At 46.8% G+C, this 27836-nt stretch overlaps 2 protein-coding genes across 2 annotated transcripts; both read right to left on the reverse strand.

Annotated features, from left to right (window-relative positions):
• Positions 1-17456: 17456 nt before the first annotated feature.
• Positions 17457-21655, reverse strand: LOC123060137 (uncharacterized). The gene is made up of 7 exons (XM_044482711.1): positions 20980-21655; positions 19379-19682; positions 18829-19267; positions 18624-18723; positions 18324-18473; positions 18078-18188; positions 17457-17999 (listed from the first exon to the last, which is right to left on the reverse strand). Exons 1-7 carry the CDS (start codon positions 21313-21315, stop codon positions 17637-17639), a joined length of 1803 nt encoding a protein of 600 aa, XP_044338646.1. The 5' UTR covers positions 21316-21655; the 3' UTR covers positions 17457-17636.
• Positions 21656-23273: 1618 nt separating this feature from the next.
• Positions 23274-26514, reverse strand: LOC123060138 (triosephosphate isomerase, cytosolic). The gene is made up of 9 exons (XM_044482712.1): positions 26292-26514; positions 25629-25704; positions 25385-25508; positions 24997-25081; positions 24573-24705; positions 24012-24106; positions 23839-23917; positions 23658-23740; positions 23274-23561 (listed from the first exon to the last, which is right to left on the reverse strand). Exons 1-9 carry the CDS (start codon positions 26484-26486, stop codon positions 23514-23516), a joined length of 918 nt encoding a protein of 305 aa, XP_044338647.1. The 5' UTR covers positions 26487-26514; the 3' UTR covers positions 23274-23513.
• Between the last annotated feature and the right edge of the window lie 1322 nt (positions 26515-27836).

Raw genomic sequence — 27836 nt, forward strand, 5'->3', positions numbered from 1 at the left:
ATCATCCATCTGCGTCGGGAGCACGTGGTGTGGGTGCCCCTGGTGGCGGCATGCTATTAATGGATGCCATGCCTTGGTCGTCATCACTGCAGCCGGGTGTGACACAGTGGCCCTCTTGCTCCTCCAGCTCATATGCAAACATGTCAAATGGCTCCTGGACGGGGGACGCATTTGGTTCAAGACATTCCAGTGGTGAGTCATCCTACATTAGCGTGCCACATGGCAATCTACTGGGGACAAACAGAGGCACTCATAATAGTGGTAGGAAACTTTGGGAGGGAGACAGACACAGTCGTGGGATGCTTTTGCTTGGGAATAACTTTCTAGTGCAACCATCTTGCCCACTGGGACTCCAGCCTCCGATTCAGAGGAACCCATATGGAGACACCAGGAACTTCCTAGGAACATCTCGAGTCTCGCGAATACACTTTCTTTGGCTTAATGGCCCAAGAAGGAAACTTATATATGGGTAGTAGATATATAATATTATTAGATAAGGTTGAAGGAAGAGAGACATAAATGGTATTTTTTGTGGGCGGGGGAGAAGGTTCATGTATTACTTTCCTTTTTCCTTGTCGACCCCATATGTCACTGACATAACCCATCTAGAAGTTACCCAGTGCCTTAGCCCATCCATATTACTTTCCTTTTCCCTTCACTAGTGCAGAACCGGGTAATAGCACCGGTTCGTAAGGCCCTTTAGTACCGGTTCGGTAACCGGCACTAACGTGTGGGCACTAAAGCCCCCCCCCCCTTTAGTACCAGTTCAGCACGAACCGATGCTAAAGGGCAACCACGTGGCATGAGGCACGCCGTGGTCTGGAGGACCTTTTGTCCCGGTTGGTAAGGATTTTTTTATTTTTGAAATAAAGTAAAAACAGCCCGCCTACTGGACCGGCACGGCCTGCGTATGACTAGAAACCCAACCTCTAGTTGGGCCAGGATGCAGGCCCAGTAGGCCCCACAGGGCGGAAGACTTGCAATAGGCCCACAAAGGCCTGCTTAGAGAGGAGCTCGACACGGTAGCCGCGGCGGGGCTTATAAACCGGTGTGAAGTCCTCTCAACTAGCGAGGTGGGATTAAACATTATCACTGCGGGTGGCAGCGCACTACCTTTAGTACCGGTTGGTGGCTCCAGCCGGTACTAAAAGGGGGGGGTCTTTAGTACCGGTTGGAGCCATCAACCCGTACTAAAGGCGACCACCTTTAGTACCGGTTGGTGGCTCCAACCGGTACTAAAGACCCCCCCCCCTTAGTACCGGTTGAAGCCACCAACCAAAGGCCACAACCTCTTTAGTACCGGTTCGTGGCACGAACCGGTACTAAAGGTTCGCCACGAACCGGTACTAATGAGCGCTGCCCGCCTATCCGTTGGAACCGGTACTAATGGTCACATTAGTGCCGGTTCAATTACAAACCGGGACTAATGAATTTCACAATAGACCATTTTTCTACTAGTGCTTGTGGGTCCCATATGTAACTGATATAACCCATCTAGCAGTTACCCAGAGGCCAATGAGGTACTTGACAATATCCTTTTCCGCCTCTGCGTACCACACAAGCTTGGCCTTCTTATCGATTAGAACTTTCATGGTCGGTGCTGACATGACCGCCACGGTGGTGGCTGCTACTAGAATGATGTTTTTAGTAATTAGGATTGGTTCTCGTCTTGCTAATTATGTCCAATCATGAAATTTCTCATACCTAGATGATAGGTTCTCGCCGTGATCTTTCTAGTCACTAGGATTGGTTACATGTCATGGTAATTGTTAGATAGTGGCAAGTGGCCTTGTTCTATCCAAACACCTTATGTGGTTGTCCATCAAAATATATTTTGGTGCTTCACGTGCAATGAAAATGGTACACACACAATGATGTGGAAATGAAGTGGACATGATGCTATGATCATGTTTTTTTTTTCTGTCTCCATATTTTCTAAATGCTACAAATTAAACATTCCCTAAATAATTCCTTACACTTGCCATTTCATAAGTACATTATCTATCTCAGAAAGGTCGAGAAAGAGGCAGAAGAGAGGCGCTATGTGATTGCTGCTGAAAGGTGCAACTTACGTAGGGACACACTGGAAGAAGCTTTCAACTATTACTGTGGACACCGTCCACAAATGTTGCCTCTTTAAACCGTACCATTCTTGCTAAAAAGATGGTTCATCTATCTGTGTCTGAAGCGTGTGGTAAGTGTTGTCGCGCATGTGCAGAACACACGCAAGACACCAAGGACTACAGACGTCTTGCCGATTCATAGACAGGGCACAAGGCGCGGGTTTATCTCAACGTAAAAATGTAAAAAGACACAACAATCTACCCAGGTTCGGGCTGCATGGCTGCGTACCACCCTACTCCTGCTTTGTGTGTGGTTTATCTGGTGGATAGAAAGGTACAAATCCTTTCGGAAATGGAAAGTATATTGTTGCTCCTATCTAGGTTCTACCAAGTGTCCAACCCTTTTTGCAGTTGCCCGGTCCTCCTATTATAGTGAAAGGTGTACCACAGTGTCTATGCTACACATAATAATACCTTGCGTGACAAGGTTGGTATGCACATTTAATGCTTGGTGAAGTGTCCTTAGCTCCTTGCTTCCGGGAACGAACTACCATCATTTTGTTACTGCTCAAGGTGGTTACTTGGCACCACGGTGACATGTGTAGGTATGGGTGTTCACTACGCGGTCGGTGGTGGGATGACTTAGCCTTTGCACCGTTGTTACTCCACCGACCAATTTGTTTACCCGTCATGTGTCACAAAAGGTCTGCGTCTGCACAACTAGCAGGCCATGCGTGGGGGTGTTGTGTTGTGGCACCTCAAGCATTTGGTTTTGTCTATCCGACGACTCATGCAGTTTTCCATCAAAATAATTTATGTGCTTCACGCATAACAAAAATGGTGCACACACAATCACATGGAAACCAAGTGGACATGACACTACGATCATTTTTTTCTATCTCCATATTTTCTAAATTCTACAAATTAAACATTCCCTAAATAAGACCTTCCACTTGCCATTTCAGAAGTACATGATGTATCTTAGAAGGTCTGAGAATAAGGTGGAAGAGAGGTGCTATGTGATTGCTGCTGAAAGGTGGAACTTAAGTAGGGACACACTAGAAGAAGCTTTCAACAATTACCGTGGACATGGGGTACATTGGTCGTCCGCAAATGTTGCCTCTTTGAACCTTACCATTCTTGCCACAAATATGGACCATCCAACTGTGTCTGAAGCATGTGGTAAGTGTCGTCGCGCGTTTGTAGAACACATGCGAGACACAAAGGACCAGAGACATCCCTTGCCGATTCATAGACGGGGCGCAAGGCATGGTTCTATCTCAATGAAAAAAAATCAAAATACACAACAATCTACCCAGGCTCGAGCTACATGGCGGCATAACACCCTACTCCTGCTTTATGTGTGGTTTATCTGGTGGACAGAGAGCTACAAATCCTTCCAGGAATGGAAAGTGTAGTGTTTCTTATCTAGGTTCTACCAAGTGTCCAACCCTTTTTATAGTAGCCATGCCCTCCTTTCATAGTGCAAGGGGTCCTACGCTACACATAATAATACATTGCATGACAACGTAGGTATGCACATTTAATGCTTGGTGAAGTGTCCTTAGCTCCTTGCCTCCGGGAATGAACTCCTGTCATTTCATCACCGCTCAATGTGGTTACTTAGCGCTGAAGTGACACGTCTAGGTACATGTGTTCACTGCGCGGTCGGTGGTCGGATGACTTAGCCTTTGCATCATTGTTACTCTGCCGGCCTGTTTGTTTACCCGCCATGTGTGGCAAAAGATCTGCGTGTGCAGCAGCATGCCATGCGTGGGGTATTGTAGTCTGGCTCCTCTTGGAATTCGATTGGCAAAAGTCATTGTTGGGAGAAGTTTTATTCTCGGGGGTCGGCTACCCCTCACCTCGTTGCCGAGAGGCTTTGTGTTAGATCATAAGAAGATGTCGTGGGTCTTGAAAAATATCTGCATACCACCATGGAGCTTCTAGACTCCTTTTGGATATTGTGGTAGCTAATCCCGAAGATGCATGTCTTGCGGTGATTCTTCCCCGAATGTCTGCTTTTTAGCATCATGGCTACCGCAGCCCATGCGTAGTTGGTTCTGTGAACCCACCACTCATGGTACTGACAGTAAGGGTGCCAATGGTGTCGTGATGCTCTTCAGGGATGGGACGTCTGGGTTATCATCGTTGCTATCGTGTGTGACATAGTGGCCCTCTTCCTCCTCTAGCTCATATGCAAACATGTCAAATGGCTTAGGGACATGGGATGCATTTTGTTCCAGCCATTCACGTGGTGAGTTATCCTACATGAGCATGTTGCATGGCAATCTGTTGGGGGCAAATAGAGGCATTCATAATAGTGGCATCAACTTTGCAGACAGAGATAGACACAATCGCGGGATGCTTTTGTGTGTGAATCACTTTCCAGTGTAGCCATCTCACCCACTCGGACTTCAACCACTGGATCAGTGGAACCCATTGCTATAAAACACACTTCCATGATGATACGCGTTTGTCACAGTATGTCATGTTTTCTGTCATGCATGTACATCCGTGATGATTTTATCACAGAATCAAGATAATCATACATGTGTTGTTGTAGAAGTGTTCCATGATAATAATACATTTATCATCACGGAAGTGTTCACTCCCGTGATGATAAATGGCGCATCATGGAAGTGATTTCGTCAAGGCTAATCAACATGTGGCCACCACAGTAATGGGTCGTCGTTCAGCTATCGGGTGCCGGTTTTGGATCTGATACATGTTAACAGCACCGACCAATGATGATTTTCCACATGTCAATTTCTCATTCGCCAATGAAACCACGCGTTAGCTCTGCATTGTGACAGATGTCATCCATCCAGTGGACGAGACGCGCCAATCAAACATCACCATGTGGACCGACCCAACAGTGGCCCGCTTAGGTTAAATGGGATATCCAAGTCAAAGGCTTGCAAGATTTGGTCAGATACTAGTGAGCCAGCCCATTAAGAATCTGCCATGTCCTTGGGACGAGTAACAGCTCATATGCAGATCCGTCCCGTTAAAAGTCCACTATGTTTCAGGGCCCAATTAAAGCCCGGTGTCTTTTCGGCCTGTTGAAGGCCCATTGTATAGTTTGACCCATTTTGTTGTGATGTTTGGCCCGTTAGTGGCCCTTGATACAATTAGGCCATTTGGCACGGTGTCACTTTCAGCCTTTAAATGGGCCATGCTACGTTTTGGCACATTTCCGGTCAGAAGTGACTTTCGGTCTCTTCAAGGACCGTGGTATGATTGGGCCCATTTATGGCCCAACTTTGCATCTGTCCTGCTATAGCTCATTATGTGATTGGGCCATCTAAGGCCTGAGATATATTTTGTCATGGTAACGGCCCATCATGTAATTGGGCCAATCATGGGCCGAGGAATATTTTGTGCTCACTGCTGCTGGGTGCGGGAGGGTGGACCTCTTCCTCCTCGAGGTCATATGCAAACATGTAAAATGGATCAGGGGCATGGGATGCATTTGGTTCCAGCCATTCCCGTCACGAGTCATCCTCAGCATGTTGTGAGGCTATCTATTGGGTGAAAACAGAGGCATTCATAGAAGTGGTAGCTCCTTTGCGGACAGAGGCAGACACAATCATGGGATGATTTTTTCCTATGAATTAGTTACAGTGTAGCCATATCGCCCAATGGGACTCCAGCTCAGAGGAACCATTATTGAGACACCGGGAACTACCAAAATACACCTCGAGTCTAGCAAATACGCTTCTTTGGCTTAATGGCCCAAAAAGGAAACTTATATATAGATAGTAGATAAACAATATCACTACATAAGGGCTAAGGAAGAGAGACAGAGAAGGTGTTTTTTAGTTTGTGGATCCCACATCTATGCCATTTGGTGGGGGGCAAGGTTTGTGTATTATTCCTTTTTCCTTGTGGGTCCCATGTGTAACTATCATAACCAATCAAGCAGCACTACAAAATAAAGACACATCTGTGATATTATGGCCCAAACGGGAAAAATGTCATGGTTATGACACTTCTATGACGATTATTGTGACAAAAATACGTATCATCATAGATGTGGTGCTCTCCTACTTCTGTGACCAAAAAAACATGATAGAAAATGGGCTTTTTATCCTGGGCGGGCTAGGGACGCACCTGCATGAAATTCTTTGGGTCGTCCATGACATAAAAATCATGGTAGAAGTGAGGGCGAGGAAATTTTCGCGGAGTTCCCGGTTATGGTGGGTCATTGGGGCCAAGCGTGCAGTGTGGTATGCGCGTTTCTCTCATACGCTCGATTGTGCGAGGTGCTCGCTAACTGAACCCGAGCGAGGCGTTCTCTTACTGAACCCAAGCGATCATCGATCGATCCCACTACATACTGAACCCAATCGATCCCTTCGCTGCTAACTGGACCCGAGCGATTCCTTTGCTGGTGCTGCTAACTGAACCCGAGCGGTCGATTGCTACTGCTGCTTATACTGAAGCTGATCGAGCCCCCATGCGAGACGTAGCCAGCCGGTGTGTTGGGTTGCCTCTCAATGAGCAGTTCCCGTTGCAGCCGCCCGCGCGATACATAGAACGAGTCGAGACGTGCTGAGTCGATCGATCTAGATGATTGGTTGCATGTGGATGAACTCCCAGTGGGGTTTGGATATGAACGGGACCCTGGCCGTGTAGGTGGTTCCCGCTGGATGAACAGGAACCCGTGGTAGTAGGCGGTTGCCGCTTAATGGACAGGAACCCGAGGAGGCAGTGCCGCGGTACGCCACACCCAGCCAGTATGGGGTGGATGAACAGGACCCCGTGGAGGCTAGATGAATAGTAGCCGGTGGAGACTGGATGAATAGTAGTTTGTGGAGGCTAGAGGAAGTCGACGGTGGATGAACAATAGCCCGTGGAGTCCCATTTTGCGGTACGCCACACCCCTCCCGACGAACAGGACCCTGTTTCGACCGTAGGCGGTCGAATAAAAGTCTGTTTCCTCTGTTTTGTGGTACGCCAGACCACTCCCGATCAATAGGACCCCATTTCGACAGTAGGAGCTCAAACAGAAGTCCGTCGCGATGAACAGGATCCTGTTTCGACCGTAGGCGGTCGAATAGAAGGCCGTTTCCTCCGTACTGTGGTACGCCAGACCCCGTTCCGGCTGTTCTGTCCAAGCCGGTTGTTTCCCATTGAACAGGATGCATACCAACCCAGTCGGTTGCCCCCCGATGAACATGACACTGTTTCTCCATTCCGACCCAGCTGGTTGGCTGCCGATGAACAGGACATCGTCATTGTACACGTTTGAGACCACGCCTGTATGTACATACGTGGCCGTCTTTTTTGCAGCACAGTTGTCGTATGTGTATAGTATTTAGACAAGACTGCCTGAACTGCTACCGCTCCTTACTCCGCCACGGTTCATCGTGGACCGATCGACCGGTATGTACGTACACGTCTGCGACCACATAGACAACGGTACGTACGCTTCGACCTGGTGGGTCCTAGTAATCAGGGAGGATAAGAACACACTTCCTTGCGCATGAAGATATAGCTGGTGGGTCCCAGCTGTCAGGGGGAGGAATCATTTTTCGCGTAATAAGAAGGCACTTCCTTGCATGCGAAGATGTGCCTGGTGGGTCCAGCTATCATCCTCACCACGTACAGTCCTCTTTTCATGGTTATCGTTCGTTAACCACATTGACGACACCGCGCCGAGAGCACCAACGCGGTGGATGACGGTGAGGCCTAGGAAGGGAACGAACTGGAGCCGGGGAAGACATGGCAGTGGCTTCCCACGCAGAAGAGGGAGTATGAGGGTTGACTGGTTCGGCTGCGGTGTGAGGTTGTCATCGCCGGAAAATAACAGGGGTGTGGGTGAGTAAAGGGAAGGCCCGGCCAGTGGTGGGAGTAGGGTGGGGAGGTGATGAATACGCGGCAGCACATCCAGCCGCGGGAGGCGGGAGCAGGTGGTACGGCCGGAGCTGGTTTGGGCAGCTGGAGCAAGCAGATCAGAGGTTGAAGAAGCAGCATGGCGGTTGGATTAACATTCAACGGTCACTGCTGCTAGAATCGTTTTGTTGACTAAGTTGACAAAGCGATGCATACGCGTCAACTTAGTAGGCCCACAAGTCAGCCTCCAAATCGGGTGGGTCCCAGCTAGCAGTGGGAGGAATCATTTTTCTTGCATAATAAGGAGGCACTTTCTTGTGTGCGAAGATGTAGCTAGTGTGCCTCAGCTGTCAGAGGGAGGAAACTTTTTTCCGCGTAATAAAGAGGCACTTGCTTGCCTGTGGAGATGTAGATGGTGGGTCCCGCCTGTCAGTGGAAGGAATCATTTATTCACGTAATAAGTAGGCACATGTGGCCGTGGACCATATGGATCCCTACTGTCAGCCGATCCACGTACGTCCCTCTTCCGATGGTTGTCGTTTGTTGACTACGTTAACCATGCCGCGTCGAGAGCACCAACGCGGTGGACGATGGAGAGGCCTAGGAAGGGAACGACCCGGAGTCAGGGAAGACTCGGAAGTGGTTGCCCATGCGGTGGGGAGTATGAGGGTTTACTGGTTTGGCTGCCATCGCCAAAAAATAATAGGAGGTGTGGGTGAGTAGAGGAACGGTCTAGCCAGCGATGGGAGTAGGGTGGGGCGGTGAGGCCTGTGCGGCAGCACAGCAGCCACGGGAGGTGGGAGCAGGCGGTCCAACCAGCGCTGGTTTAGGCGGCTGGAGCAAGAAGATCAGATATTGAAGAAGCTGCGCGACCGTTGGAATGACATCCATTGGTCACTGCTGCTAGAATTGTTTGTGGACTAAGTTGACAAAGCCTTGCGTACACGTCAGCCTAGTAGACCCACAAGTCAGCTTCCAAATCTGTCGCAAATAGCATACATCCCGAAATTTCTAGCCAGATTCAAATTAATTTAAAAATTAAACATGCATTTATTTAAATTCAATGAAATTTTACCCGCAAAAAACAATGAAATTTAAAATATCAAAATCCGAAATAAAAAATTAATTTGGAACTAATTGCATGTTTGTTGTATTTTATCAATTTACAGCCATTTCTATTTTACTTATAGCCCATTTTCTGGGCAAACCGGATGCATCCCTCCTCGTCTTGAAAGATTTCTGGCCCAACAGGGCGTAGAAAAGCAAGTAGGCATGCGTTGGGTATTCTGCAAAAAAAAAACAAAATAGTTGGGCTAGCCATTTTCAGAAAGAAAAAAACTGGGCTGGTTATGAGGTAAATATATGAAATAAAAGCCTGGGCTAGACGGGCCACAGCTCCCGCACAACCTAGTTAATACCCTGCTCCGTCCCGAAAACAAAAAAAATACAGCGTGAGCTGCTGGGTCGTGGGTGTCAGCCGCTCCTTGTGCAGTTATCTCACTTATTGACTACGTTGCATGCAACCCTGGTGTTTGGAAACCATCAGGGAGAACCATTTTTTCTTGTAATAAAGGAGGCACTTGCTTGCGTACTGTCATATCCTAGTAGGTCCCTATTGTCATCCTCACCATGTACAGTCATCTCCTTGTTCCTCTCGGTTGTTGACCATGCTGACAACACCGGAGGGTGGCACAGTGGCGAGCAAACCAAGGTGTAGGACAATGGTGAGGCCTCGGACAGGAACAAACGGGAGCTGGGGAAGATGCGCCAGAGTTTTAGGGTGCGATGTGGCCGCAATGCGTGCGCGGCAGCACATACAGTCATGGGAGGCAGGAGCAGGTGATCCCGCCGGCGCTGGTTTGGCTTTGGCGGCTCGAGGAAGAAGAGACTGAAGAAGCACGACAGACGTTGAATGTCAATCCAAAGGTCAAGGTTGGCACAATCGTTTGTTGACTAAGCCGACACCACATAGCATACTTTCTTAGGTAGAAAAGAAAAATTGGGCTCATTTGCCAGATAACATTCCCGATCTGCCATCGTTTGGTCTTGAGTCGCAACTAAAACTGCCAGGAAAATGCGTTCGTTTGTTGTCCTCCTCCCAGGGAATGTTTGCCACATAACATTCCTGAAAATCAAAGACTTGAGAAGGCGTACAGAACAAACTAGTGTACTAGTAAAGAGATGTTGCTGAGTTTTAGAAAAAAGAGAGACATGCTCTTGTAGCTGGTTCGAATCCAAACCTAGACTAAGACAATATATAATGCTATGCTACTCTGCAAGTAATGAAACTGACATATCGAATGTTCGCTTCTCCTCTTCTCTAGTTACTCTGCCTAGCATCAGAAGCTCCATCCGCAGCAACCATGTCCGCTGGGTCGTCCACCTGCTCTTCGGCAGGCAATCGAGGCAACAACCAGATGTGCGCCAAGTCACCACCCATACCACCGCCTGTGGGTCTCATCACACCCCTGCCGGCACACTCACTGCAGTTGGTTGCTCATCGCAACCGGCTGCCGTTGGTGTGGTGCCACTGCTGCAAATCACGCAAAGTCATCCGTCGTGTCTCAGCTACAATCCTCAACCCTAACCGAGTATTCTACAAATGCCCAAACCATGGGGTAATAATATGTTTAAGTTGTTCACCTGCTTTTAGTTGCTGATTTTTTTAATATTTTGGTTGATGATCTTCCAATTCGATTCATGCAGAAAAGGGAAGATTCATGTGGTTTGTATTTCTGGGAAGTTACTGATGTGGGGGAATGGAATTACGCTAATTATTTAGTTAGCCGAGGAATCCCAATACCAGCAGGTTGGGGTGTTGGACTACTAACTGAAGGAACGACATAAGAGGAAGATGCGGAGCAGAAGGTTAAAGATGCAGTTCATCTGATCATGACCAAGCAACAGCTGCTGAACGGCCTTGGCAGCAATGAGGAGATGAAATGGGTTGTGAAGATAATGGGCAAGATCGTTGTGCTCTGTAGGATGGTTGTCTCTTTATTTGCAGTGTATGTAGCATTCGTGATGTATTCAGTGGCTATGACATGAGCACTTTGCTAAAACTAGTAATGAATGAAACCTGTTCAGTAGGCTGGGCGTAGTGTTGTGAACATCTAATGATTTCTATTAACAGAAATCGGGGGGTATCCCCTTTTGCTCATAAATAAATAAATAACAGAGGACCTTTTGTTAATAAATAAATAAATAAATAAGCAGAAGCCCTGTCAGGTCAGCTTTCTTCTCATTCAAAGACGTAGAGAAAATTGCAGTCCAACAACAAACTATGTCATGGAATACAAGTTTCACAGCCAAATATGAGTACAACTAAACAACAATGTCATCATGTTTTAGTTGTCATACAATCACCAAACACAAATCAACATACATAATAAGTGATGTTATCATAGCAAAATACTAAACAATAACTTCATCAGGTTTCAGTTGTCATAGCAAACACAATTTCACATAGTAGATAAAAAGTCGTCTTCTCATAGGCAAATACGACAAAAGCAATCTAATCATCATCCGCAGTAGCAGCGTCAACACCTTCGCCATGTGTATCAATCTGAGTCATAATTCCCCCCAGTGTCATCTTCTTCTTCATTCACAATGTCCTCGAACATTGGCTTCTTATTGATCAACTCTTGTACGTCCATAGCCCGACAGAGGATCTTTCTGCCAACGTTATTGATGTGATGGTTCTCAAAGATACTACGAACATCTATGAAATCTTCTACATCAGGAGCAGTGTAAGCATCATCTTGTTGTGCAACTTCATTAAACGAATTCCTCTACTCAAACTTTTGCAATACTCTTCAGTCATCGGTACGTGCAAATGTGTCTTCCAACAAAAATATCTATGTTGCTTGATTTGCCAAAATAAAAGGCTCTTCGGTGTGGTACGCCGCCTTGACATTGATGGATTTGATATCATTATCAGCTTTGGGTTTTGCGATCTTGGAAAACAGGTTATACCAACAACAGCAGAACAGAACCACACATCGATGAACCTCGAAACTGGAGATATACTGCAACTGAACAATGTCTATTATGTTAGCATATATTTTAGTTGTCTCTTTGTCGTATGTATCCATGCTCATGATGGCATTGTTTTGTGTCTTCCTGCCTTCGTCCGTGCAAGGGTGTTGTAGCGCACATCTCCAACAACGCAAGATTCATAATGTCTTACCCGAGTATCATGACCCATTGCTAATGCGTAAAGGGTAACATTAACTGCATGCCCATCCTCTCGCATCTTCTTAACCTATGGTTAGAAAACAGACAAGCTGGTCATCTTATGTACTCAATATATTAAAAAACTGACAGTGCAATTCAAAATCTTACACGGCTCTTCAACCATTTCGCAAATCCTGCCCTAACCAGTTTGTCAATATTTCTTGGATTTTGCGCGGGTAACTCCTTTTGTAGATGCTACACAACACAATGATCGCTGCAAACATCTAAATATATAAGAATGTGCTGCAAGTTTAGTATATTACGATGTATAAGCTGCAGTACTTAGCACTTACTCGATATAAGGTAGAATCTCAGAACAGTTATTCGCCACATACCAAACCATTTTGTCCAAATATTTAGGTTTGTCATATTGTCGACTCTTCCCTGTAACTCGAATAAAACAATCGAAAACATTGATCTCGGGGCTGTTTTCACCACCTTTTTGCTAAGCTGGTCAGCCGTTTCAATGTATTTTGAGTAAAATGTCAATGCTTCTATAGCAATGTAGGCCTCTACAATGGAACCCTCAGATCTAACTCTGTTCCTAACATAGCCCTTGAAAGTGCCTAGCCGCCTTTCAATAGGGTACATCCAGTCATACTGTATTGGACTCTAAGTAGTGCCTCATCGGATAGATGAACAGCCAAATGCACCATCACATCAAAGAAGGCTGAAGAATATCTTTACCTAATATTAAAAGACGGAAGCTTTCATAGTTCTCCATACGTCATTCTTTATATCCACCGTTATCATAAAGACTGACGGCTGAGATTTGAAAGAAGGATTGTTTCACGTTTGTCTCATACTTCCTCCACAAACCAGTTTTTTTCCTAGGTTGTCACGGTCCGTTTGGGCGTGGATACCCCAGAAGCTCACGTCGGATGAATCGCCTGAAACAAGGCCAGGAATCCTTTTACAGCTCAAATTATAATCCTATGAATCCCCTCTTCAATCCCATAGTGTCTCCTCGAACCTATTTGATGCCAAGAGGAGCTCGTGGTGGGCTAAGACAATGGAAGGACGAGCTGGCCCCACGTACCACGGACGGACGTTGGCTTGTGCGGCCGGTCAGGATCCTGCAGGTTACTACCGGACTCCGCTTTCCCATCGCTGCTGAGCTCCAGATCTAGAACGACCGGACCTGTCTGACCCATCCACCTGGAGTTCCCGAGCTCCACCTAGACCCGCCCACCTCATGCAATCCCTCCATGGCCCGTTCCTTCCGCTCAGCGTCGTCGCCGCTGGACGTTTTCCCATGGGCTCAAAGTGCTCTGTGCGCTGGCGCGCATCGAACAGTCACAGCGATAGCCGATAGGTGCTAGGGTGGCCTGTAGCAGCAACGGCGGCGAGCTCGAGAGACGACGGAGCTCGGTTGCAACGGCCACGGCGAAGCAGTTCGAGGCAAAGTGAGCTAGCTAGCGCGTTGGGTTCCTGGGAATACTAGGACCACGCCTACGTGCTTGGACGTGTCGGAAACCTGCTCTGGCTACAGCGGCTGTGCAGCATGGCGGTCGTGAGCTCTGTCTAAAACGGTGAGGCTGGCTAGAGTGCGATCGCAAGCCGTAGGGACGAGGGGAGAGGAAGAAGAGCACACGGGGATGCAGAAGAGCGGGTCATCGGGGTTGGAGGTGCTTAGACGGTAATGAAATCGACGGCGGCGGTTGGGGGGTCCGAGGTTGATGACGCGATCGATTCGGTTGTCTTGCGTCGTCCCAGCTCATGATCTTCCTCGGAAAGGATGGGCGAGTCATGGGGGAGCTTGTGGCCACGTCGATGCATCGAGACGGTGGCGGTGGCTACGCTAACGGCGAGCCAGGTGGTCGCGCCTGGTGCAATATGGTCGCCATGAAGTCTTCCTATAGTCCTATTCCATGGCGACCTCCTGCTTTTGTTTCTCAATCTCGGTTCCCCACGGGCCCATGATGCTTCAGCCATCAACATCGCAAGGTTGCAGGTGCTCACAGGTAAACCTACTAATGCACACCATGGTCGGGGTAACAGGGGAACCCTCTGTTCTTGAATCCTAGCAGTTCCCGTCAGCACATCAGCACCTCCGTATGCACTGCAGCGTCTGTTATGTTTTTAATACTTTTGTGTTATGTTTTCATTGCAGTGGAGGTAATACTGATGATCTGGCGCTCCTTTCATCTCTTTGTGGTGTATATATTGTGTGCTCTGATCTTTTACAGATTATTAGTTAGACATGTGAAATTGATGCTGATTATTCTCATTATTATGCAAAATCCATCTGTGTACTATAATTTCACGACACAGAGCCAAAATAAAAGTAGAATTTGGAGGAATAATGCTCCTGAATTTGGGCTTTAGATTTCTGGCGTAGATTGTATTAAGACTGAACCTCAACACCCCAAGTGTTTTTCTTGTTCTTATAGCTTCAAAATTTGTCCAGTTGTTCAAAAGATCCCAAATTCTTTATCGCACTAAAGGCTTTCGAGCTTCTTGAAGTACAGTTTGAAAAAATCCTTCTGTGAAATAACTACTCCAACCATGATCATAAACACATCTGGAATGTATATAGTACTGCCTCCATATCAAAATATAAGAGCCTACAGAAACATCTTATATTTTGATACGGAAGGAGTAGTTAATTAGGTAGCCACTGAAATTAGAATAGCTGATGGTTTTAGGATGGTAACTTTGTAAGTTGCAAGATTTAGAATAGAATAGAACTTTGCATGACATAACCTAATGCAAAAAAGGTAACAGGTGCAACACGTAGTGGTATTTCACAAGTTTCTGTGATAGAAGGCCTATAGGAAACTATCCTTACATGGAAAGAAAGGTGACACATGCAACTTGATGTCGTATCTCGCAAGTTTCTATATCTGGTCAGTTATGTGTAGGCAATTTATTTGCTTAGAAATAGAACAAAAGGACACATCTCATAGTTGCAACTAATTTTAGAGGAAACATAGTGGGCTGCATAGTTGAATTTGAAGGGAACAATTATAGTGAGGCAAGTATTTTCATCTAGCGTGCTGCAGAGACTCTCGTCACAAGTCTATATTGTAAGTAGTTGATTTGCTTTGGATATTTGCCCAAGAAGTTGTATTACTTTACTTGCATCTTCTTTCCCTCTCCCTCAAAAGGTTTATACAATTAATCAGTATCTCATGATCTGTCGAAGTAGAGTCCTTGCATCTTCTATAGCATTTGTGATTAAGATTTTTACATTTAGCTTCTATTTGACAAATGAATCTCTAATTCAACATGTAGTTCAACAGAAATCTAATGACCACATATATTTTGTCTATATAGAAGATATTATAGTCAAGCTGACTAAAACTTGATGGGACAAATGCATCACGCGAGGAGTGGGATCAAATTCAGCAACAACGACCCGTCTTGCATGTTCGATGAATGTTCTTTTCATATAAATTTTTCACTAAATTTTAATTTTTCCCGTTGCAACGCACGGGCATTTGTGCTAGTATTTTCTCAAGGTTGCATAGGATAGTTGGTATCTTGTGTCTAAGACGCTGCACAGCATATATCCTGATATTTTTACTGCGGAGTTCCCTGAAGAATCAACTCTGTAACTGCTCTGTATAAGTCAGGGCAGCCCAATCCTCTAAGAATAATAGGTAAAACCCTGAAGTAGGACATGGCAGTCATGAGTTTTCAACCCTTGTATCTTGTTTTTCATCTGCACTGACTCTTCTTTCAAGGTTGGAAGCAAAACCATGTGGGAATCTCACACGTGACAGGACCTTGCAGGATTCTTTTCTTTTTACCTTGTTCAAGACGTACACACCTGGTGCCATATCCCGTGATGAACCATCTTCTCTCACCTGCAAATCGTATCTGATACCCAGGTGTGTCAAATCAATCCTAGATTTTAAGGTATCTTTCGTCTTGCCTTCAATATTAAGAAGTGTGCCGATAATGTTGTAACATATATTTTTCTTGATGTGCATCACATCAAGATTATGCCACATATCCAAATCTTTCCAATACTCCAAGTCCCATAAAGTGGACATGTGGGTAAACAATAATCTCTCTTCTGCCCTGCCACGCTTCTTTTTCCAGCTACCATTATCATGATGGTTTCCTGGTGTAATATCTCTGGCCTTCTGTAATTCCTCATGCAACTCATCGTAGCCTCTTTGGCGCATCACGATTTTCATGAGCTGCATCGAACACAAGTCTTCGGTATTTTTTAGGACACGGCTTGTCCTTGGCAAGGAAACGACGGTGTCCAATGTAACATATCTTGCTAAGTATTGCGTATAACAGCGGATTCTTGTCACAGTGAACACATGCGTTGTAACCATGTGTCGTTCGCCCTGACATAGTGTTCAAAGCCGGATAATCATGGATGCATCAAATTATAACAGCACACGGAAAGAAATCAGCTAGTGGGCTGTTATATTGGTCTCAAGTGAGAACACCCCTCCATAGCTTTTGAAATTCCTCCGCAAGAGGCTCCATGAATAAATCAAAATTCTTTCCAGGACTTTTTGGACCTGGGATGAGCAAGGCCATCATGTAGTTTGATTCTTTAGTGCAGACATTTGGTGGCATGTTGTAAGGGATTGTTGAAATATATTGCTCATCTCGTTCCATCAGTTCGGACTTTTGAATGAGTTGGCTGGAGCATGAATTCAATATGATATCCGAGCCAAGAGGTCTTAAGTTCAAGACCCTACCAATACAGTATTAAATAAACGATTCTGCGGCCTACATCGATCCCACGTCTAAGGACTAAAATAACTTAGACGTGAGGGGGAGTATTTTAATATATTGCCCGCCTTCCTCCATCAGTTCGGACTTTTGGATGAGTTGGCTGGAGCATGAATTCAATATGGTATCTGAGCCAAGAGGTCTTGAGTTCAAAACCCTGCCAACGCAGTATTATAAAAAAAATTGCAGCCTACATCAAACCCACGTCTAAGAACTAAAATAGTCTAGACGTGAGGGGGAGTGTTGAAATGTATTGCCCATCTCGTTCCATCAGTACTCTGGTGGCCAAATGGGTTGAATCCATCTGAAGCTAAGCCAAGTCTAATGTTTCTCGGCTCAACAGCAATTTTTTTGTGTTTCAGATTGAAGCTTATCGAGTCACTACTATGAGATGGATGGTTCATTACATTCTGATTTATGTACTCCTGGTTACTAGAATGTCACGGTACATCCTCTCTTATTTGAGCATCATAAAACAACCTCTATAATTTTAGTATAATTGAAAAATGTCTCATAAGCTTATGAGGTATCCTCTTCACAGCGTCGCCATCAACAAGCGCAACATCCATTTATCTTCATCTGATATCTTCATGCATCTACCACACGTACATATACACATAATGAAATATAATAATAACTACACAAAAATAAGTTTAAGTTTTTTTTTGCGGGGAAAATAAGTTTAAGTTTAACTATACGCAGCAACACGTACGTAGTCGGTGACAGCACGACACACCATATATATGCAGCCTAATCCGTACTACTATATACACGGCACGGCAGTATATGCATTCACGCGACGAGGGGCAGTAGGTATCTGAAGTCGGCGTCGTAAGGCTCGATCTCCACCATCTTCTCCGGCGCCGGAGGCCTGCCGCGGTGGAGGAGTTCCCTGATGGCCCTCTTGAGCTCGGGCGCCCTGGTGGCGCGCGGGAGCTGGCTGTGGACCCACTCCAGCAGCGACTCCACGTCGTCGGCGAAGCACCGCATGTGCCAGTGCAGCAGCTTCGGCAGCACGATCGTCGCCGCCGCCGCCGCGGCCTTCGACTTCGTCTTCTTCCTCCTCGCGCCGGCAACGCGGACGCACCGCTCCAGGTACTCCACCTTGGCCGCCTCCAGCTCGCTCGACACCTCCTCCGCCGTGTACACCCGGACCTGCACTTCGTACGTCGTCGATCATGTCAAGCTCAGCAATAACAGTTAGCCATGGCGATCGGTCGAGCTGACACGTACGGGTGGCGAGGAGCGGCTGCCCCTGCAGAGCGCGAAGACGACGTTGGGCTCAGGGTACCCTAGCCCGTAGCAGAGCTGCATGTCCCTCTCCCCTTCCTCCATCATCATCCCCTTCTCAGCCAATTTTCCATACATCCAAAATGTTCAGGTTCAATAATACGACTGTGTAATTTGCTTAATCCGTAAGATCAAGAACATCAATCAGGTTACAAGATTGATGTGGAATTCGCTGGATAGATTTGTTACCTGCCTGTTGCCTTCTGCAGGGGGGTGCCTGAGGAACAGACGCTCGATCGACAGGACGCTCAGCACCCTTCCTCCCACATTCACTGAAGCCTGATTCAGCAGGGCCAGCAGCTTGTCCGGCGATGGAGGCAGACCGTGCTGAAGAAATGCCTGAAATTTTGATAACATGGCAAAATTCACAGTTAATTTCTTCGTGGATCATATATATCAGGCTATGTATGATGCAAAGCTGTATTCACCAATTAACTGATTAATGGTGTTCATGTGTTGATCAGCAATCAGCTCAGCTTAAAACCGTACATGCATCACGCAGAAGTTGTAGATGTTGAGCCAGAAGGCCAGCTTCTGCTTGTTGGTCAGGGAGCTCGGATCCACGGTGCACAGCTTGTTCATCAGCACTCTGAAGAAACAAAAAATATATTTTTCAAATAGTACATTTGCAACAAATTAAAATTTGTCCGTCCTCTGGCAACGGCAATGATCAGGGTCTCTCTCACACTCTGACCTCAAGTTCTTGATGTCAGCGAGGCACACCGGCACGCGGCTGGAGTCGAACGAGCTCCGGGTGAACTCGACAAACCCATTGCACGGGCCGGCCGCATCCCCTTCGTCGCCGCCGCACTCCGGGGCCGCTGCTGCACGGCTCTTGACGGAGCGGATGGGCGACGGCGCCGCACGGTCGCTCGACGACGACGACGACAGCTTGGGGGCGAGGCTTCGGGAGGAGCCTATGCAGGAGGTGATGTTGAGCTTCGGCGCGCTGCTGAGCTCCAGCTCTGAGTCTGCATGATTCGTTGTCCTGCTCAGCTTGTGGAAGATGGTCACCGTAAGCTTGATGAGCTCCTCCGAAAGCTTGTTTGGACTGCTCGAGCAGATTTTCCTTTCTGGAGGCCTGAGATTTTCGAAAGAGTGGCTGCTTCTTCTGCTCTGATCAGTCTCCTCGCCTGTCCTCCAAAGATTTCAAAATCAGAATCAACTTGTTGTTCTGCAAGAACTGTTTAAGCAACCTATAAATTCTGAAAGTGCGTCTGCTGAACATTTCATTTCATCTGTACCTTGTGAAGAGACAGACCCAGCAGAGGCCTTGCTCTCACGCTCGAGACCTCCTCCATCGCCGCCGCCGCCTGGACCAGGCAGCCTTGGGAGCTGCTCGCCGCCATGGAGCTCCCTCCGGCCAACGGAGTGCCGGCCCGGCGGCCAATCCTGCTGTCGCTGCCGCTGCTGCTGCTGCTGCTGAAGAATGCAGTGATGTGTCCAGTTGCGCTCCCGGAGGAGGCGCGTCCGCAGGTCGTCGACCTTCTTCTCGAGGTAGAATATCTCGTCCTCCACGATCGCCAGCTCCGCGAGGAGCCCCCTGATCTGCAACGAGAATCGACATAATTACCAACACTTGCAGTGATCAGAACTTCAGAACTACCTATGGTTGGTATGAGCACAGATCAGCATGCCGCCTAACAAAATTACTGAAGAAATGGTGTATGGACTGCTTAGCTAAGTTACCACTTAGTGAAGCAAGCCGTACAGGTGCAATCAAGCGATTTGTCAGGTACGAGAAGGCAGGCAGGCAGGCGGGAATCCTAGGACATGAGGTGTGGGGGATAATGGGGGGTGGCTATGTGCGGACAAATCCGGCATTGTGGCGTGCAATTTGGGAATAGTCCTTTGAGTGTCCTCCTGTGACTCCTGTCGAGCTAGATCATGTCCGTATGCATCATGCCGCACAGCATTTATCCGTCCGTCCATGGAAGTATTTTTCGTAATCTAGCTAATACCGCAGGCAAGCAGACAACGAGGTGGTAGCAGGCATGATCATGACCGACTGTCCAGTCCTGTGATGGACGGCGAGCGATGTTGCATCTGCACTTGCACCGTTAATCTATCACTACCCCTGAATGGTTGTATGGCCTTCAAGTTTCTACAGTTCGGAGTTGGGACTGAATGTTCGGAACACTTTTACACTCGGTTAGGGGTGGACTAACGAGTAGCTCGGCTCGTTAAGCTCGTGCTCGTTAAGGCTCGGCTCGTTAAGCTCGTTAAGATTAACGAGCAGAAAACCCTGCTCGTCTCGGCTCGTTTGAAGCTCGTTAAGCTCGTGAGCGCTCGTGAGCGCTCGTTAACAGATTATAATGTTTTACGATATACAGGATGAATGTGTAGATGTGGTTTTCAAGACGAAATATGATAACTATAAAAAGAAATGCAGTAGTTTGTTGTCTCATAGGTCGATTAGATTGAATAGATGGGCTGAGATGCTATAAGAGTTTGTCACGTAAAATGAAAATATGTGTTGTGTTGTTACTAATGAGCTTAACGAGCTACTCGTGAAACTCGTTAGCTCGCTCGTTAAGCTCGTTAAGCTTAACGAGCTGAAATCAATGATTGACTCTGTTCATTAAGAAGCGAGCTACGAGCTTAACGAGCCGAACTATCGAGCGCTCATTAAGCTCGCGAGTTACGAGCTTTTGGTCCAGCCCTACACTCGGTGACAGAAAACAGTGGCAGCTTCCAAGAAATTTGCCAAAAGCCAGTAATCTAGTAGTGAACTGAGAAAATGAACTTGAGAAACATGCATGCTTGTGCAATCAATTAGGAGTACATGGGAGGAATGAAGTGAGAATGAGGTAAATTCAGAAGTATACCAAGCACAATCGATTACCTTGGCTGGGACGAGGTGGGCGGAGAGGCAGCACCGGCAGGCGGCGGCGGCGTCCAGGCGGCCGGCCTGGAGCGAGCAGCGGAGGACCCGGCTGAGGCGCTCCTCCTTGGCCAGCACGGCCTCCAGCTCCGACACCTCCAGCCGGAGCTCCTCGGCCCGGCACCGCTGCTCCTCCCCCTCGCCGTCCATCAGGAAGTACATGAGCTTCATCTCGCCCCGCGGCGGCCTCCTTCTTAAACCCGCCACCGCCCGCCTCCGGTGGAGGCGCAGCGAGTAACAGCTGGCCCTGGCCCGTGATGATGGCGTCGGTGGCGGCGGCGGCGTCGGCGACCCCATTCAATCGCCCTGTCAAGCAAGCCACGGGTTGCCTCTCGGGGGGGGAGCACCAGCGATAGAGATAGAGGTAGAGGACTGGAGGAGGACGGAGGCGATCACATTCACATGCGGTGCGAGGACGGGCGGGGGCTTCACGGAAACGGGCGGCAAGGCAACTCGCTCGGCGTCGGCGCGCGCATGGAACGCATATGAGCGGCTTCAATTCCCGGGCGGTTGCGCGTACGCACGGCCGCGAATTTACGCCCGTGAGCCCGTGACCCCCTCTTCTTCTTTGCCCAGGCGAAAACCTTACCGTTTCCCTACGGAAAGGAAGGACGCCATTTTCGACCTGGCGCTCCAAACGGAGCACTGTGCGGCTCGACGTCCGCATTGCCGTGCCGGAGGAAATTTCGCGCCCACGTCGTACAGATCCGGGCGTCCGTCCGTGCAAATATTTTGGTGTTTCTCGGCGCAGGCGTCGCAAGAGATTCCACGTCGTTGCTACCGTTTTTGTTTTCAGGCGCAAGGCACCAAAGAAATTCTCTTGTTGCGTCCAGAGAAACAAATCACTGTGTGCTTTTGTCAGCTCAGCGTCCGTGTTGCCGTGACAGAGAATAATTTGTACCCGCGACCGCTTTCACGGAGAGAAATGCATCGATCCGTGCAAGGATTGGTTGCCAACTCTGCGTTCATGTGACAGACGTTGAAAAAATATCTCATCATCCGCAGTGCTAAAAGGGCCCAAAAGCCAGTCCCCTCCTGGACCGTTGGATCGTGCTCGGTGAACGACTCTCGCGACTTGATTTTTTTTTTCAAACAAGGCAAAAAACTTGTCATTTTCATTAATTAAGAAGGTAGTGAGAATTGCCCGGTTAATTAAAAAAGCCGGTCTAAAACCAATACAACTCAACTCACACAACATGGATACCTGGCCACACGCTAACAGTTGGCAACATGCGCGAACAACCGACAGCTCCAACTCCGACTTGACGAGCTTCGCAAGGGGAATATGCAGGACTTGCGCTAAACGCGCACTCCACAAACGACCACCGAGTGTCAGCTCCGACTTTAAAGCAACTCAGCAACCAACGAAAGAGCACCTCAGACACGCCGGAAAGATCTGACTACCGAAGCCCGAGCCGCAACCCAAGCTCCTCTTGACATCATCATCATTGTCAAATAGAAATCAACGCCCCCAAAACGTCTGCCTCGACAAACCACGCAGCGAAGATGCCGCCATTCACTGGTCTCCAGGTTGCGGCCGGCTCCGAGACGATGCCCCAAGGAGGAAGAAGAGGTGAGGCGCCTTCATCGCCCAATCCAACAGATCTAAGGTTTTCCTCCGAATCATAGTGCCACAGCTTAGTGATTCCGCCACTCTGAATCATAGTGCCGCCTGGTGTTGGATTCGGTTGCAACATACGTCCCAGCATCCAACCTATTGTCGCGCCTAGCGTCGCTGCTTGCAGCACATGGCATCACCAGTTCCAGCACACGATGGACGCAAACCTCCTTGCACCGCCGCTTGTAGTCCGCTGTTACTCTCCACCGTTGCAAGCTTCCAATACGGCTACTCGTCAACGTTCAGCCTCCCACCGTCAACCGGCATGTCACAACAGAACGGTTGCAACATGGCCGTGAGGCGGTTCTAGCGCAGCGACCAAGCAATTGCAACATGGCCGTGAGGTGGAAGAACAGCGGTGCTAAAACAAATGACCGCAGCAATGGGAAAACAATAAGGGCCTCTTTGATAGATATAGAGTGGCATACCATCTTCAATCCATTCCAAAGGAAAAATTCCTATGGATTGTAATACTATGAATCAAACAGCCAACATAGAAGAAAAAAATCCTAAGAGTCAGAATACCTTCGGAACAAATCCCTTGATTCAAGGCCCTTAGGCGGTGGACGAGCAGTTGCATGCGGCCCCTACGGGACATGCGGCACACAACGGAGTGACCGGCGAAAGACACAACCGATCAGCCGATACACATTATTATCATTAATAGGAGCTAAAGATTATTGCTGATATATGTTCAGTAGCAAACATTATCATTATTGGCTTGCAAGCTCAAGTCAGGGGGGGAGGAAAACAGTAGCAGCTGCTCCACCACAAAATTACTAGCATAGTACACACATAATAAACACAGGAGAAAAAAGGAGTCTCTTCATCTTCGCTGTCTTCCTCCGCACCGAGAGGAGCCACATCAAGATTTTTCTTAGGCGGACTTCACGGTGGCGGCGTTGATGATGTCAATGAACTCAGGCTGCACGAGCGAGAGAACAGTATTTAGTCATATGGGTGCAGGTAAATAAGGCATGATGATGATGAATACTCTACTCTGTTTGTGTTCTCTGTTTACCTTCAAAGAAGCTCCACCAACGAGGAAACCATCAACGTCGGGCTGCCCTGCCAACTCCTTGCAGCTTGCGCCAGTTACAGATCCTAAAGTAACAAGGCGCACATAATCAGATATCAAGATGACTTGGCAGTAAATGTGTACACAAGGAGGCATTTGTGCTCAAACAATGGGTATACATTACCTCCATAGATGATCCTCGTGGATTCAGCAACCTCGGGGCTCACATTGGTCTTGAGCCAGTCCCTCAGATTGGCATGGACCTGCCAACATAGTACAAGTCTGAGTATTAGCCAATGGAAAATATGTTTGGAATCAAAGGAGCACACATCAATCTTCAAATGCATTAACACTTACTTCCTGCGCCTGAGCCGGTGTCGCAACTTTACCGGTGCCAATGGCCCACACTGGTTCGTAAGCGACAACCACATTGGTCCAGTCCTTGATCTTGCCTGTAAAAGAAAAAATCATCTCAGCCGACACTTTCAGATGATATTTTAATATTCTATACAAAGTCTGCGTTGGTCACTGAAAACAGGTATGGCAAAGCATAACATGTGGATTCATCCAATCATGAACAGCAGATATGAGCAATTTGTGCTATGCATGTTCAAAGCAAATAGCAATGCTGAATTGATCATAATGGTAGTTACTGAGTTTGTTTCTCCCCTGTAGTCTTAAAAGTATTATCAAGATTTAACTGCTGTGAAGTAAAATTATCATCAATGAAGAAACAAATTTAGCTAGCTTTTGCAAGCATAAACTTCATGCCAGGAAATTAAACACCCAAAGCTGAGACGATTCATCACAAACCATCAAGATCAATGGTAAAAGAATTCAAGAGAATATAAACACAATGATACAACAATTCAAAGGTAAATTTGTGTATGTTCATGTTCACAAACTAAAGGTCCGTACCAGCAATTGCTTTTGTCTGTTCAGCGACAACTGCCATGGTTGATCCAGCTTCTCGCTGCTCGAGAGTCTCACCAACACATGCAATGACCTTCAAGCCCTGAGCAAGTGCATATGCAACCTTCTCTCCAACAAACTGCCATTCAAGAAAGAGGAGAGGATTTAGCGCTGAAAACTCCTTAAATCAGTCATGTCATTGCAATTATTTTCAGAAAACAAAATCAACTGCAATGAATTATCCACCAAATATATTGCAGGAAATCCCCATCAGAATAAGAGTGATTTTTCTACAGTTTGGTGATACTGTCATATTTTACGTTTGTCTTCCAATAGCAGTATTTCATAGTTTGGTTGTTCACTGTATTTAAATGGAAAGGCACCTGATTTATGAATGGTATGTTGTGAATAGATGTAAACTGCAGCATACCTCGCTTGATTCTCCCATCAAGCTCCTCCTTTCAGAGTGTCCAAGGATGACCCAGGGAACGCCGAGGTTGACAAGCATCTCAGCACTGCATTAGCAACAGGTTTTGAACCAACACATAAGTTGAATATGGAGTAAACAAAACAAAAACGGATGCAAATATAAGAATTATTCATCTGAATTAGATATTAATCACTAAACAAATCTAACACCAATACTGAATGTGTGAACAAAACAAATGAACATTGGTTTAGAAGCGAGAGCCCTATTTCTAGACCGTGTTAAAGCAAACATGACAATTTGTAGCAGTGAAAGACAGCATATGTTTGCCTTGCAGGTTAGCAGTTAATCCATGGCATTAAAACATACTGGCAGAGAACAGAATGCTAACCTGACTTCACCGGTGAAAGCACCGCCCTTCTTCACCCAGCAGTTCTGAGCAGCGACTTGGATCTCTGGGCGCAGCTTACCCTTGACGGTGGGAAGGAAGACATAGGGCGGGCTGACGACAACCTCTGCAGTTCATCAGCCAATAAAACCATAAGTACATCCTGCAATGCAGCTTTAAGCGTCGCCAAAATTTGACACAGGGTGACCAAAACATGTAAGGCCAGGCACAGGGCAGGCATCCATACCGACAACATCCGTAGAGGCGATCTGTCCAGCGTTCAGAGTGTTGACGATACTCTCTACCTGTTCCACAGTTCCATTCTGCACACATCAAGAAGAGCCATGTCAGCATCAAGCAATCAACTCATCAGAGATAACTCACACTAAACTGTTCCAGACTAGCTGCAAACAGGTAACAGCTAGCGAGATCAAACTGTCTTTCAACCTAGATGAACTTCTCCTACAGACCCAGGAAATAACATGCCGTGCCATCTAACTGCAAGCTAGATGCATACATACACAGTAATAATAGCTCTAATCACCCCCAAAAATAAGCACAGGTAACTGATGATGCATCCAACGATCAATTAAGACGAGATCATTGGAATTATCGCCCAGATCTTCACAAGAAGATCCCATCGCATCCATCCTTCCCAATTAAGAAAAAAAAACGCCGGCACACACACTAAAACAGCTAATCTCCGCACCGATCTGAAGCGAGAGCGGCGAAGCTACCGCTCAAATCTAAGGACAATCTTGCCGATTTTACGCTCGAATAACCCTCCAGATCCACCAAACAGCGCATAATAAGACCCAGACACCCGATTCGTCCACGCCGATCCATCCCCCCATTCAACACGGAGCCACGACGAGAAATAAAGAGGGATCAGGGGGGCGAGACCACGTACGCATTTCCAGTTGCCGCCGACGAAGAACTTGCGGCCCATGGCGACGGAGGAGGGGGGAGATCGGATCGGGTTGGGAACGACGGGCGGACGGGAGAGGGGGAGGTCGAGATTGGATTTGGTGGCGTTTCTTTTCTTCTTGTGGAGGAAGAAAGACACGGCGGGGGCAGGGGCGAGGATATAAAGGGAGGGCCACATGAGGCCGGCCGGCCTCGGGCGACCATGACAGGTGGGCCCCGCTGCCACCACCGGATTTTTCTGGGTTTCTCTCGCGCACACAGCTATTATTGGGGAACAAGAAATGTGTTGGACAGCTTTCTTTTTTGGTTTTATTACAGCTAGGTGTACCAAGAGAGCAATACTTCTTTCTGAGGGACTAAGAGGGAAATATAATATACTTTGCTGATCTGTTATTTGCTTTGGCTTTTCCAAAGCCCTCTATATTTTTTAAGGAATATATTGTTTTTTTTATTTTTAGACTATGAAGTATATTGATTTGATAAGGAGTCATTGACCATTTTATGACCACACAATTGTAATCATATAGGTACATGATTTTGAAAAATAATCCGAATGACACCAATCTTATGTCACCAAATTGCATGAGTGGTTGTTGATTAAAATTATGTCTCAGCGAAACAAATTACGCTCTAGAAAGAGCAACAAAGGGCGTATCTTTTCTAAGACTCCCAATGGTCGTTTCTCTCTTTTTTGGTTCTTTAGCAGGTATATCAAACGAGGAATTTCAGTGGGAGTTAAAGAAGGCTAATCATTGTATTAATTTTATGATGTGGTTGCCAGCCTTCAAGAATCCAATTGCAATTATATATTTGATCTACCCTTCCGGGCTCCTAGCTTTTTATGTAACCTTCTGTGTTTTTTAAAGAGTTATGTTACAACATGTTTTTTGTCCAACTATTATATTGGGGAAAAAGAGATGTGGTGACAGTTGTGCGTACGCCAACACCAAGAGAGCAATGGTAGTACTTATTAATTCTTTGTTGATCTGTTCCTTGCTTTGGCATCTCCAAAGTTGGTTATTTTTTAAGCAACGGGTACTATATTGATATGTGTGATTTACAAAAGTGTAATCATACTAAGTAAATGCTTTTGAAAATGAATCTCGGGATATCAACTTTATGTCAAGTAAATTTTACGTGATGGGGTAAATTGTTGATCAAATGTTTTTTCTTCGTGTACCGAAACACGCTCCAGGGAAAGCAACGGATGAAGCAAAATTCATGTATGGGCTAATTCGAAGGATGAACTTTAGTTGAAATCTCATACAATCAGTTCATACGTTAATCCTAGGTTGTTGTATTCGCTCCTGATGACCCCATTATAATTCGATAGTTTCTCAAGCATGTTGCGGCTTTTTAGACCTCGCGTGTTTACGTTTTTTATTAGAAACACGATATAATGTGTCCCTTCATCTCTCCGCTTTCACTCTCTACTCAACACTCCAACAGCCATCTCATGTAAAAATCATGCAAAGTACAGTAGGAGTTTTTAATTGGCCATGTAATGGACAACACCAAAGTATGACTT

The sequence above is a fragment of the Triticum aestivum genome, chromosome 3A (genome assembly GCF_018294505.1).
Source record: "Triticum aestivum cultivar Chinese Spring chromosome 3A, IWGSC CS RefSeq v2.1, whole genome shotgun sequence".
Taxonomy (NCBI): domain Eukaryota; kingdom Viridiplantae; phylum Streptophyta; class Magnoliopsida; order Poales; family Poaceae; genus Triticum; species Triticum aestivum.

Bases quoted from the DNA above. Each gene is read 5' to 3' on its own strand.
- LOC123060137 (XM_044482711.1), bottom strand. From the start codon at position 21,315: ATGGGGTCGCCGACGCCGCCGCCGCCACCGACGCCATCATCACGGGCC. The intron at 19,683-20,979 runs GTAATCGATTGT...TTCTCGTTGCAG, and splicing joins CCCACCTCGTCCCAGCCAAG to ATCAGGGGGCTCCTCGCGGA. The intron at 18,474-18,623 runs GTACGGTTTTAA...TCAAAATTTCAG, and splicing joins ACAACTTCTGCGTGATGCAT to GCATTTCTTCAGCACGGTCT.
- LOC123060138 (XM_044482712.1), bottom strand. From the start codon at position 26,486: ATGTGGCCCTCCCTTTATATCCTCGCCCCTGCCCCCGCCGTGTCTTTC. The intron at 24,706-24,996 runs GTATGCTGCAGT...CTTGAATGGCAG, and splicing joins TGATGGGAGAATCAAGCGAG to TTTGTTGGAGAGAAGGTTGC. The intron at 23,562-23,657 runs GTAAACAGAGAA...TCGCTCGTGCAG, and splicing joins TTGGTGGAGCTTCTTTGAAG to CCTGAGTTCATTGACATCAT.